General features: G+C 42.1%; 1 protein-coding gene across 7 annotated transcripts in view; it reads left to right on the top strand.

The window, feature by feature from the left end:
• LOC119905009 (extracellular sulfatase Sulf-2-like) overlaps positions 1 to 14262 on the top strand; it is a 120215-nt gene that overhangs the window by 82889 nt on the left and 23064 nt on the right. For all 7 annotated transcript variants that reach the window (XM_038721667.1, XM_038721666.1, XM_038721663.1 and 4 more), the window contains 4 exons: positions 5314 to 5464; positions 5625 to 5724; positions 7317 to 7392; positions 9795 to 9923. In XM_038721667.1, the coding sequence (XP_038577595.1) occupies positions 5314 to 5464; positions 5625 to 5724; positions 7317 to 7392; positions 9795 to 9923 (456 nt within the window). The remainder of the gene's footprint in view (positions 1 to 5313; positions 5465 to 5624; positions 5725 to 7316; positions 7393 to 9794; positions 9924 to 14262) is intronic.

Raw genomic sequence — 14262 nt, 5'->3', positions numbered from 1 at the left:
AGCTTTGCTCTGCACAGCCCGAGTTAAAGTCCACGTTTGAATCTGAACCAGAGACACGTCCGTCTGTCTGTTGATGAGCAGACAGACAAACAGAGACGTCATCAGGAGTGTCAGACGTTCTTTTAACCTCCCGGTCAAATCTTTTTCATCCAGCAGATGTAAACAGATGCCTGAGAAAAAGCGCCGGCTGCACTCCTGCTGTCAGGAGAACGTTTAAATCCCATTCAAAGCTCACCAGGCTTTTTTTGTTAACACAGAAACGCTGCTGGAAATACTTGGAACAAACAGTAATCCCTCTCCCCTGAAAGGAATAATAAAACACTCTGTGGCTGTATTACACAGACCAGCATTAGTATGTACTACATACTGCATAGAACATTTAGGCCAAATCAGTACATACTGCTTGTATAGTAGGCGGTTTCCAAAACAGCCTCTGACTAAACACTGACACACCGTACTGATCAACGTTTGACTTCTCAAATTGGAGAGTTTTATCTTTCAGTACACCGAGAGCTTCTTCAGCACACAGTGATTATTATTACCCTTTTAAAATAAGTAACCAAGAAGCCAAAAGACGTTCTGTAAAGTCGAGCATCAGCTGGAAACAAGACAGAAAGTGAACGTACTCACTGCACAGCACACTGCGAACTGAAAATGATGTCGCTGTGCAGGCTGTTTGAAGTCACGATGTGTCCTGCGATGCTTTCTGTGGCCTGTTGGTCACTTCAGATTGAGAAATAAAGTTTAAAAGGAAGAACCAGCTCCATCATTTAGGAGGAAGAACCTGAAAGTGGAACATCAAGCTGACAAACAAAATCTGGATTGAAGGTTCGGCTTTGGCTGCAGCTTTTCCCAAAGTAATAAAGAAGCAATAAAAAGGAATTCAATAAATAAAAAAAGACAATAAGACAGAAAACACTGCGACAGTGTTACGACTGAAGATGCAGGTTAAAGTGCAGAGATGTGGCCTTCTGGAAAAAAACAGACAAATCATTATAAATAATGTTACGACCCGGCTCATTAAGGGAGGCGGTAACACGTAATTGGGATTGGAAATGAGGTGGAATGCGACAACTGGAAGATTCTGGTTAAAGTTGGGTGTTTAATTAACCAGGAGAGCGCGCTTCCACAAGGAAATCTAACAGAAAGAGGCTATACAGGTTCTGACAAATAACCAATACACAAAATGAAACAAAAGAGGGTCTTGTCCAGAGACAGTACTTAGCTCTAGGCTCTAAAATACACTAAAGAACAAAAGGAGGTCAGCACCCATAAGCTTACAGAAATACAATGGACAAAAACAAACTAACAGTTCACAGCTGCGCTGAACTGTGGACAAACAAGCTTTTTAAAGTGCAGCCAGGGTTGATTGGAAACTCCTGATTGGTAGGTCCGGTCAGATCACAGCCACACCAATCGCAGATGCCAGCGAACAGCAACCACGAAGTCCTCGGCCGCATTTGTACTCGGTCTTGTCTCGGTCTCGGACATTGAGGACTTTTATTTCAAGACCATCACTTTGGGAATATCAATAATTTGCTTTTGCATTTTCTAAATAATTTGTTAACATCATGTCTTTGATTGGACTTAAACTTATTGCTTCAAATACAACAAATAACCCTAATTAAAATGTGGTGTTCCCGTTAAAGACTGCCCCCCCTCCATGCGATGGTCAGCGTGGAAAAGGAGTGTTGAATAAAGATGCTGACGTTGATTTCAGCTCTTAGTGTTTGTATGTGGGTGTTTTAATGGGAATGTGGATCTTTTGGATGATCTCGAGCCACATTTTATTGTGTGTCATGTAATGTGGGGAACTGGTCTTGGTCTCGACTTGGTGTCGGCCCCTAAAAGTCTTGGTCTTGTCTCGGTCTCCATAAACTCTGGTCTTGGTCTTGACTCGGTCTTGGTCTCAACTTGGTGTCAGACTCTAAAAGTCTTGGTCTTGTCTCGATAAACTCTGGTCTTGGTCTTGACTCTGTCGCCCTCCCTCGGTCTTGGTCTCAACTTGGTGTCAGCCCCTAAAAGTCTTGGTCTTGTCTCGGTCTCGATAAACTCTGGTCTTGGTGTTGACTCGGTCTTGGTCTCAACTTGGTGTCAGCCCCTAAAAGTCTTGGTCTTGTCTCGGTCTCGATAAACTCTGGTCTTGGTGTTGACTCGGTCTTGGTCTCAACTTGGTGTCAGCCCCTAAAAGTCTTGGTCTTGTCTCGGTCTCGATAAACTCTGGTCTTGGTCTTGACTCGGTCTTGGTCTCAACTTGGTGTCAGCCCCTAAAAGTCTTGGTCTTGTCTCGGTCTCGATAAACTCTGGTCTTGGTCTTGACTCGGTCTTGGTCTCAACTTGGTGTCAGCCCCTAAAAGTCTTGGTCTTGGCTTGGTCTCGGTTTGGGCGGTCTTGGTCTCAACAATACTGCTCACGATGTGCTTACTCATACAATAATAATACAATAACATAACAGGAGGACGGAGAAGACACAGAAGCACAATGCAAGTTCCACATAGAGATGCAAAGTATTAATAATGGTAGCAATTAAGCAAATATCAATAAAAATAATCACAGCAACTGTACCCGACCTGCTCAGCAGCACACAGGCACAGTTCGATACGCGCTGGTGGAGACCAAAAATGGAGCTAAAAGAGAGCATTGTACTTAGCATTAATCAGGTGACACAAACACGTCTAGTTCTACACATCTGATGTGTCGATGTCGCATTCACTGCAGTCCTTGTTTCTGCTGCCGCCAAAAAATCAGTTTGAGACACAAACCAAAATAAATATGTCATCTTTCACCCCCAGAGCCTGTCTCTAAATATTGGCATAGAGATGTGTTGAGGGCGGGACTCTTATCAAATAGGGCTGCAACTAACGATTATTTTAATTTTCATCTAATCTGCCGACTGTTTTCACGATTAAGTGACGAATCATTTTGTCTATAAAATGTCAAGAAATAATAAATAAAATGCTCATCACAATTTTCCAGAGCCCAGAGTGACATCTTCAGGTTACTTATTTTCTCCAACCAACAGCCCCATAACCCAAAGACAAAGAATAGCAGCAGTTCCTCACATTTAGGAAGATTAAACCATCACATTTTTTCTTTAAAATAACGACTGAAACCATTAATTGATTATGAAAATTGTTGTCGATTAATCGACTTATCGTTGCAGCTCCATTATCAAACATATAAAGTTTGCACATTTAGTGCTCGGGCCCTAATTAAATACTAATTAAACTGAATCTTAAAACAGGTCCTCAAAACCATCCATACATTAAAAAACATTAGAATCAGAATCAGAAAGAGCTTTATTGCCAAGTAGTTTTTACACGCATGAGGTATTTGCTTTGGAGACAATGTTACACGTAGACAAACATACAGTTGACACAAATAAATGTAGAAATATATAAATATGGAATAAATTGACAAAATATAAAATATAAAAGAAGAATAACGATTAACTTATAAAAAAATATGTGCAACGCCGATAAATCCAATAGCTGATCAGTTTTGTCGCGTTTTTTTTAATCTGGATTTTAATACTGGAGCAGCAGAGTGACGTCAACCTAGTAGTAATAAAACAGATCACAGCAACTGTACCCGACCTGCTCAGCAGCAAACAAGGCACAGTTCGATACGAGCTGGTGGAGACCAAAAATGGGGCTAAAAGAGAGCATTGTACTTCATCAGGTGACACAAACACGTCTAGTTCTACATATCCGATGTGTCGATGTCGCATTCACTGCAGTCCTTGTTTCTGTTGCCGCCAAAAAATCAGTTTGAGACACAAGCCAAAATAAATATATAATTTCATCTTTCACCCCCAGAGCCTGTGTCTAAATATTGGCGTGTTGAGGGCGGGACTCTTATCAGAAGTTTGCACGTTTCGTTCTCGTACTCCCTAATTAAATACAAATTAAACCTAATCTTAAAACAGGTCCTCAAAACCATCCATACGGGACTAAATCATTTAAAAAACATTAATGCCGATAAATCACAGGAGCTCCACATGTCGGCCGTTCGTCCGTCAGACTGTCTGAAGGCTTCCAGTCTGACGGTGCTGATGGGACGTTGGTTCTGAGTGAAGCTGATGCAGATGTTTTCCAGCCGTCCGGTCAGGAGGAAGCAGAGCTGCAGAGTTTAAGGTTATTTCTGTCCCGACGCAGAAATTTAATTATGTAGCTGCCGAGTCGAGAGGAGGAGAGGCGTAAATGAGGTGGCTGATGGGAGCCATTCATTATCCACACGGAACAACATCCTCTGTTGCTAACACAGCGGGAGGAGTGTAAGTGTGTGTGTGAGGTGAGGTGAGTCTGTAATTAATGAGCAGGAGCATCTGCTGTCATTACTCCACACACAGCGTCCTGTGTCCTGCTGCATCCAAATACATACAGTCATACTGAGCTACACACACACTCTTCTACCACACTGGTGTTATAATTTCTAACTTTGAAGTTCAGGTAAACCACCAGTCATAAGTCACCAGTTTCCAGCATCACCTGTGCCTTACGGACGAGCGAAACACATTAATTCTGCCGTTTACCTCATGACTGTGGAACTTGTGGCTCAAAATTGACTTCCTGAATCATAAATTTCATCCCACCTGTACGTGCAGCAACACATCTCGCCACATTGATTTGTTTGCAACCAGCAGCACTGGACGTGACCATATTTGGACGCGACGGTGGAGCTAGTTAGCTTGCTTGGTTAGCAAGGTGCATCTCTAATTCACGTTTACTGTGATATTAGCTGGGATGCTAATTTTGGCTAGCGACAAACAGGCTTAAAACAACGCACCTACTAGAAAAAATAACGAGCTTTTTCAGCGGCGCTGGTTAAATGTACACAGAGCAGCGGATACGAGTCGCCTCTATCCTGATTGACAGGTCGCCATGGTAACGACTCATAGTTAATCCCGCCTTTAAGGCCCCCCTGCTTCCTGGTCTCTGTTCCTCTAAATGGGACCATAATTTACTAAATGAACATCATGCTGTGTTGAAGAAGACTTGAAACTAGCGACTGAGACCAGAAACTCATCAGGAAAGTGTTTACTGAGGGAATAAATCAGCTGACAAGTAGAAACATTTTCTCACAGACTTCTATACAATCACACTTCTTTCTGCAGCCTCTGGAGTCGCCCCCTGCTGGCTGCTGGAGAGGACGCAGGTTTAAGGCTCTCCCGCATTGGCTTCACTTTGCAGACCCGGAGGTTCCTGCTTGGTCTTTGCAGATATGTCTTCCTCAGTGTGGGCGTGTCCTCACCTCAACACCGTCCGTCTCTCCGGCCTAACATCTTCTATCTTCTATCTCTCTCCTCCACAGCACTCCCAGTTATAACTACGCTCCGAACCAGGACAAGCACTGGATCATGCGTTACACCGGCCCCATGAAGCCCATCCACATGGAGTTCACCAACGTGCTGCAGAGGAAGCGACTGCAGACGCTTCTGTCTGTGGACGACAGTGTGGAGAAGGTAAATAACACACAACACAACACAACAGGTACTGGTCCTGTCCTGTATCCGTACATTGTGCTTCCTCTTCGGCTTCGAAAGGTCTGTTTGCAAAGTTAAATCAAAAGAAAGCCGTGTGTCCTTTTATCTAAAACTAAAAGTGTCTGTCTGTGTGTCTCAGCTGTATAACATGCTGGTGGAGACAGGCGAGTTGGAAAACACCTACATCATCTACACGTCTGATCACGGCTACCACATCGGACAGTTTGGCCTCGTGAAAGGTAAAAGGAAAGGAAAAGAATTCCTAGCTAACGATCCCACTGAGGTTAATAAGCTGAGTTTCCCTGCCAGTCAGTCAGAACTGAAGACACCTCTTGGATGAGGGACAAAAAGTCAGTCTGCTCGGTTGGAACCTTCAGAGACGAATCGTAGTGTGGGGCGGACTAAACCATTTTGCGTCTTTTGGTAGGGGTATGCAAAGTTCATTGTCTCAACAAATTTATCAGAGACGCCTCAATACAACTCTAAGCCCGTACCTGCAAAGATGGCGGTTATCCCGCCCCTCCCGCTAGAAAGCCAATCAATCATATGCTTTTAACAGCCAAAGCGGGAAACATGTTTCAGCCAATCGTTCCACTGACGTAAGGGTCTGTTTTACTTCTACTATACCATAGCTTTCGGGGGAGCTCACTTTTTTTACCGGGGGGGGGGCTGTGCTGAATCATTACACATGTAGGCCTGAAGCTGACTGTGAAACCATCAGCCATGTTTGTCTTATTATTGTTATTATTATCATCATTCTCCGTGAGAGAGAAGAATTTCCGCCCCCAGCTGCAAGAGTAGGCCTACACGGATCATGCGTAATATTCATCCAGCCAGAGGGAACGATCACAAACCGTTCACACCTCGGTCGTACCAGAGACACAACCCGTACCAGGGCCAGGAGATCGTTTCCTCTGGTTGGATGAAGTCTGACGCTCCGCTTGATCCATGATGACATAGAAATATAGAGATTAATGGCAATAAAGCAGCTGTCAATATTTTAGAGAGCCCCAAAATATCACAACTCATGCTTTTAGGGGAGCTGATGTCTTATTAAGAGGAGCTGAGATCCCCCCGGCTCCCCCGTAGTTCGCACCCTGACTGTGCATGCGTAGTAGAAGTATAACCGGTTGGGAAAAATGTGTTTTAAACCTTATTTTGGGGCAAAGTCGTCAAAATTTTTCAGCGATTTTTATTAGATTTTACTGCCAATTTACTGATTTTCATGTAGTTTTTATGTCCCAGTGAAAGTGCAGTTCTGACTCCCCATTCATTCAGACAGGAGCCTGGTCTGGTTAGTCCGAAATAGCTGCCCGAAGGCGTTGTTGCTAAGGTGGCTGTGACGTGACTTGCCTAGAAGGACTTTGAATGTATTCAGCACATTTTAAGTTAGTAATGAAACTACTTGTTTATAAATAAAACATGTCCATTCCAGGATCTTCAAGGGAAATCAGTCCCACTTCCCCTCCACGGCAACACCCATGACTGAGACCAGAAACTCATCAGGAAAGTGTTTACTGAGGGAATAAATCAGCTGACAAGTAGAAACATTTTACTAGAGACTTCTATAAAATCACACTTCTTTCTGCAGCCGCTGGAGTCGCCCCCTGCTGGCTGTTCAGGTCTCGATAAAGTCCCAGTAGCCTTGTCAAAGCCTCAAGCAATCCTTTTCAGTATTGTTTTATCTTCATGCTGTCTGCCCCGAGCACCGAGCTGGCAGATGAGGAAAGAGTCATGAATAATAAGTAAAGGCGCCGACCAGAGAGCCTTTCAGGATAGTTGATAGTTGGTGCCACGTTTATATTGACGTTGTGTGTTTTTGTGTCTGCAGGTAAATCCATGCCGTACGAGTTTGACATCCGAGTGCCGTTCTTCATCAGAGGACCCAACGTGGAGCAGGGCAGCATGTAAACACAATTCAATTCAGTTTTATTTACACACACTTATCAGTTCCTGTTTGATATTTACATTTCTCCTTTTACCTTGGACAACCTGCTACTTAAACCTGCACACCTGCATTTTAAGCGACAAAACAAATGAAATTGACCAAAAAGACAAACCTGACAATTGTTGTTGTTTGGTCATGTAAAACAGAGACGTTTGACCTGAAATGTGTTTAAACTCCCTCGTAACACAGACACCAAGTTATTTAAAACTTTAAAGGAAGGTCTGCGAAGCTCAAACACTTCTTTATTTATCGGGCCGTTCACTCTCATTCAGCTTGAGTTCTGATTGAAAAGTTCCCATAATTCTAGGGTGGCTGGCAGAGAGGCGTATAAAAGTACGTTGTAAGCGTTCGTATTTACAGATAGAGACAGTGATGTTTTTCTAAAGCCATAAGAATATAACTGCACTCTACCGACTGTCTCCTCTGCTTCCACATTCAGGCTCAGAGTATAAAATGTTGATTTTTTTTATAAACCCAGCTTAATTGTGGGGAGATGATTTTGGGAAGGAGAGCCTCTAATCTGTGTGCCAGAACCTTTTGCATGGATTTTTACGTCTGTATTTAATAAGTAAATTGGCCTGTAAGAGGTGCAGTCTTTACCGTTTCTCTGTAAGAGGGAGCGAGAGCAGGTTTGAAGGATTCAGCAAAGACAGATTTTTATGTCATGAAATGTTTACAAGCCTCTCGCAGATCTTTCATCTGGTAGCGGTGGAAGAGGGTGATTCTGCTGGGCTCAGAGTAACTCATGGCGAGAATTTATCTGAAAACATCAAGCGTTTGAGAGAGAAAGGGGCGGTGAGGTGCGGTCATTCTGTCGACTTAGCATGTTCTGCATGTTAGGTCTTCCTTCCAGATCGTAGAGTTTTGATTTCTAGCACAGAGCAGGTAGCTTTGAGCTGATCCAAGCGTTTTTTCCACGTGGTTTTCCAGGACAGTAATATGTTGTTTCTGAGCAGAAACTATAGATTGGATCTTGTCAGGTTGAGTGTCCAGACTTAACATCGGCCATAAGGCTAATATCTAAACGAGAAAATCAGTTGCAAGTACCAGTCCAAGCACCTGACAGGTGATGATGTTGCTCTGTGTCTGCTGGATGTGTAAATTGTAAGAGGATAATATAGACGCATTTCCACCAAAGGAACTTTACTTTGGAACTAGGAACCTTTGGAGGATCTCACTGCGTTTCCACCCTCCCTGCTTGGGGGGTAGTACTTTCCGAAAGTACCGGTACTTTATTGTTTTAAGTTTTCATCAGTCAGAAAGTTTTTACACAGAGCTGAAGTCGGTCTCCTCCTCTCCAAAACAAGCAGAACAGCTGATTACAGCAGGTAATAAAGCTCGATAAACACTTGCTATAAACGCTCAGGCGACACACACGTGATGCTGCAGCTGATCTGCAGCTCTTTGTCAGCTGGAAATGTTTTAATAACCTTCCAAACTGTCGAGATTTTATGTTTGTGTTGCTTTCTCTGTGCTGGAGTTACTTTAAGAACTTGATGGTTTTATCCAGTTTGTTGTTAAGTTTGTAACGAACCTCTCTTCATTATACTCACACACAAAAAAGCAGGTCAAACACAGCCTGGAGTTTTTCATTATATTCCAGTCAAATCTGATGTTCATTTATAAACGTTGCTCATGGATAGTGGTTACAAATAATGATGCCTGTGCATCGCTTTGTACGGCGTGCAGGCCTACAGCCTACGTCAGCTGGTTCATTTGGCTAACCTCAGCAGGTCCTTAGACCGCGGTGGAAACGCACACAGCAGCGGGCTGAAGGGACCTTTTAGTTCCTTGAAAAGTGATCTGAGGACTTAAAAGTTCGGTACTTCTGGTCGAAACAGCTTAAGTCCAACTTTGTGTCTGCGTTTTTCTGCCCCCTTGTGGCCAACTATAGGTAAATGCAGCTTTAATGATTCAAATGACTAAAAATAAAAATAAGTCAGTGGATCAGGGGAGCAGTGGAATAAATCATACCCCAGAAAAATGTGACACACTTGTGCACTAAATATGTGTGTGTGTTCTTGTTAAGTAGATTACCACAGTCAGAGCTGTTGCACGAGGCGATGACGAGGTCAGAGAGAGAGCTGCATTTCCTTCTGCAACAGTTTATAACATTTAAATTACATTTTTATTTTCTATTCTGGTGTTTTACTTCGGCACAAAATAAAACTCACCTAACTGGGTTTTACTGTTGGACATTAACGAGGGAGCCAGAGGAGTTTCTTATTATAATGTGTTTACTTGTTAGAGACAGATGCTATAAACAGAGAAGTGTACAAATTTTCCAGAGCAATGCATCACAGCATCTGTAGGTGCTGCCTGTATATTAATTATGTTGTTGTTTATGTGTGTGTGTGTCAGTAACCCTCACATAGTCCTGAACATCGATCTGGCTCCGACCATCCTGGACATCGCCGGCCTCGACACTCCTCCAGACATGGACGGAAAGTCGATAATGTCTCTACTGGACACTGACAAACCTGCTAACAGGTACACACACACACACACAAGACAGAAATTACCTTAGAGTGAGAAAACAAAGCTTTTAAATGAGAAAAAAAGAAGAGATAACATAACTATTTCTCATACAAATTAAAACTCAAACAATTGGTTTGCTTCTGCAGTCTTCGACTTTGACGTCCCACTGCACATTGTTCAGTTTACTATGATAACAGCGGCAGATGCGTTACTTTAAAAAAACAGCGTGTCCTTGGTTTCAGACAAAAATATACAGAAGCAGTTTCTCATTTTTTGTCAGCCACGTTGATTTTATCAGCTGTGCCTATCTAGGTAATCAGCAGTAAGTGTGAGTGTAAAAGCTGTGGTGGATAAATTATTTAGGTCCTTTACTTAATACCACAAGGTACAAAATTCAGTCACAATTAAACATCCTGTTTTCATAATTGTGCTTAAAAGACCAGTGTGTAATATTTAGGAGCATCTGTTAACAGAAATGCAATATAGTATGTTTTCAGTGGTGTATAAAGAGCTTACACGATGAACCGATTTTATTACCTTAGAATGAACCGTTTATATCTACATACACCATGTTGAGCTGCCGTTTCTACAGAAGCCCAAATGAACAAATAGCTCTACACATTGTGTTTCGTCACTATGTTGAATAAGTACGAAGAAGAAGAAGTACTACTAATAGTACATTTACATTAATTCATTTATCTGACACTTTTATCCAAAGCGACTTCCAATTGTTATATATGTCAGAGGTCGCACGCCTCTGGAGCAACGAGGGGTTAAGTGTCTTGCTCAGGGACACAATGGTGTCTCACAGTGGACTTGAACCCGGGGTCTCTCACACCAAAGGTATGTGTCTTATCCACTGTTCCATCAACACCCAGTAGTCAGCATCAGATTTATTAGAAGTAAGAAAAGGAAAGAAGTTGGGACAAATGGAGGAGCGCACGTATTATTTAGTACAAGAGCCGACAGAGCGCGTCGGCCGTCGTAGCGTCTGCTGCGCGCTTGGAAAGGGAGGGGGGAGCGGTGACTGAGCCGTTGGTTGTAATACTCAACCCTCACCACTAGATGCCACTAAATCTTACACACTGAACCTTTAATTTGCACAATGGTCTTGAAGTGTAAAAAGAAAAATGAGCACCACAAGTGTTTGTTAGGTAGTTATGTTTCACGATCTCTTTTGCAAGAGACTCATTAAAAATTACATTTACACAAAATCACAGCAAGAAAATGAATCAAAACAATCATCACGCACACACACAATGTATGAATTGTATTATTACAGTGTAGTATTATATATACTTTAGTTTTTTACTGTTGTATTTGGCTGATTTGGAGCTAATTAGAACTATTTAATTTACAGTTTGGTAGTTTATTCCACAACAGCGTACCATCATTTGTAGTAGTAACTAAAGCTTTAAAATAGTGGTACCTCAAATTTTGTCTCAAGTACAATACTTGAGTAAATGTACTTGTCTTCAGCTCATCTTGACTAAAGGTAAAACATGTGAACATATTACAAAGCTAATCTGTGCTACTTGAGGACATTTCACAGTAAATGTTTTATGGGATAATGACTCGTTAAATGTACTTTGTGCTGAAGTATTCTTTGCGGTATTGCTCCAGTAAAAGATGTGAGCGTTTGAGTTAACGGAGTGAAGTGATAACCAGTTTGTTGAAGACAGAGGTCAGAGGATATAATGTAGTCATTCAAGCAAACAGGCGCACAATCAGTATGTAAATGATCCTCCTGCAGAGCGGCGGCGGTGCAGCGGGACGTCTCTCAGCTGTAACGCCCTCATTAAAGCACCTGGCTGCACCGCAGTTCAGAAACACTAAGAGCCATCTGCCTCGCCTGAAGGCTTCTACATTTTATATTCATATTTATGATGATCAAAGTGTCAACAAAGGCAAACGTTAAGGTCAGGAGGTCGAACCAAATGGGATAACAAATCAGCAGGCTGTCAAACTCAGATCTGAGATATGTGCAGATGATGCCTACACAACTTTAAAGTCGGCTGACTCAGTCCCACATACACCGACCCGCTGCCCCGAATACTCACCAGAGCGCCACATGTGGATCCATCCTCCGCCGAAAATAGTCCCTAACAAATGCACCTGTTTTCACCTGTTTTAGGAAATTACTTTTTAAACATTAAGCTCTATATTTAGGAGGCCTCTTTAAGGATTTACATCTGAGGAACCAATGGGCTTCGAGACACAGACAGGAAGTCGCACAGGATTGAGAGACAGACTAAGATGCTGATTTGGCTTATAGACTAGAACTTGTGCATGAATGAACTTTATGTGGCTACTTCCTGTTGGCACCAGGGTTTGCTGCTCATGATCGCGCAGACGCAGTTTAATTAAAGACTCAGAGCAACGGCAGAAACACCGGAACTCTGGTAGCCGCATGGCCGCACCGACAAAAAGTCCTGTGACTCGTTGTGCGTCGCTTTTGGGCCGACATGGAACCCTCCATGCAGGTTTTGGTCAGCTTCCCTGTTTGAACTGACGTCGGTTTCAGATGTTGTGGTGGCGGCGAGGAGCAGGCGTGTGACCAGATCAGAGTCCCCACATGTCCACCAAAATACAACAATTACAACAATATTGCAATAAACAATTAAGAAACAATTAATTACAATTAATTTCATACATTTCATTAAATAAGTATATAAAACAGTAAAAGTTTGTGTGTGTGTTAATAAAAAAAACATAATAATAATAATAATAATAAAGTTCTGTATATATAAAATACAAAACTTCCGTAAAAATAAATATTAAAATTAAAAGTAAATAAATAAAACAGCGTGTGTTAAAAAAATTAAAATATATTAAAAATTAAAATAAAATAAATAGATAAAACCGTAAATGTGTGTGTATTAATAGGCAAAAAATAAATAAGTACTAAACTGCATACTGCAGTACTTGCAGTATGTATTAGAAAGGCGCCTTCTATAAACGTATACGTTATGAGACCCGTTAGCTTAGCATTTGTTCTAGCACTCCGGCAGGATGAGCTCATGGCGCCATGTCGCTGGGACTGAGTAGAAGTATAACCTCTGGGGGAAAACTGCTGATGCCCAAGTTACAAGTGAAGCTGCAGTTATGGCTCTGCTCATTTAGAGAGAGGCCTGGACTTGTTAGTCCGAAATAACCACCTTGAGGCGTTACCAAGATGGCTGCTGAGTGGCGGGACTTGTGAGAACTAGACAAACCAGCAAGAGTTTTTATTAACACTAGACTAAAATGTTCATGGTTTTCTTTGACTATAACAAACCGAAATGTGTTTTTCTCAGCAGAAATGTAACCATGTGAAAGATGTTGGCTAAATCTGACTTTAAACGAATGTTCAGGCCGCGAAACAAAACATCTGGAACCACATCAGTAAAATGTGTGGGGGGGGGGCATTCAAGCTATAAAATCCTTCACATTCACATCAGAATAGAAATTATCCAGCTGGATGTTGCACCAGAGTCTGAATGTGTTTCCTGAAAGTTCAGAGACAAAGATCTTTAGGTTAAATTTGGAATAACTTGTTCACGGCACGAAACTTTGACATTTGAACAAACTTGGACTGAAATCCCATGTCGTTCCAACTTTTATTTTTCCTTTTAAAACACAGTGCGGGCGTCTCTGTGTTTGTATCATGTTGAGTTTAAACAAAAACTCCACTGAGCCAGATCGCTTTCTTTAAACCCCAAACACACTTTTAGTCGCTGTAACCTCAGTTCTGCAGTGTTCTGAAGTCTCTGTCAGGAGGATTGTTTCATCCCGGCTGTTTGAACACGTTGTAATCGATTCTATACGTCCTCGCCGCGAGTGCAGCGAGGGACTGTGCGGCATCTGTTCCCTTCTCTTCCCCGTCCTCTGTGAAGTGCAGAGGAATCTATGCCCGTGGGGAACAGAGGCAGCAGCTGAAAGACTGATTGCACCGAGCCATAGCTGATTCAAAATAACAACCAGGGATGACAAAGGACTTATTCTGTGCAGTTCAGGAAAAACACATGAGCACCTGATCTGCACCAGATAGTTCTGCAGCACCAGGACAGTCCGCTAACAGGTTCAGTTGTACACAGAGTGATGGAGTAAATAAGTATTATGTGCAAGTGTCATGTACTTGAGGTAGTTGGATTTGATATATATAATATGACAATATAACAGTATGAACAGCACTCAAATAAATACTGATGCAATGCAAACACTCACCATTGAAAGTAGCCAAATTAGCTGTTAGCAGTGCACCAACCGTAAAAACGTGATGAGTCTCAGGCAAGTTCTGCAATTTAAAGGAGCGTCTTTTTCTATAATTTCTAAGTGAATTAATTAAGCAGCATATTTTTAATCAGAGATA

This window comes from Micropterus salmoides, unplaced genomic scaffold, assembly GCF_014851395.1.
Source record: "Micropterus salmoides isolate LMB-PRFRI ecotype aquatic unplaced genomic scaffold, ASM1485139v1 Ms_hic_scaffold_16, whole genome shotgun sequence".
Lineage (NCBI taxonomy): Eukaryota > Metazoa > Chordata > Actinopteri > Centrarchiformes > Centrarchidae > Micropterus > Micropterus salmoides.
This window is presented reverse-complemented; position numbering and strand designations above follow the sequence as displayed.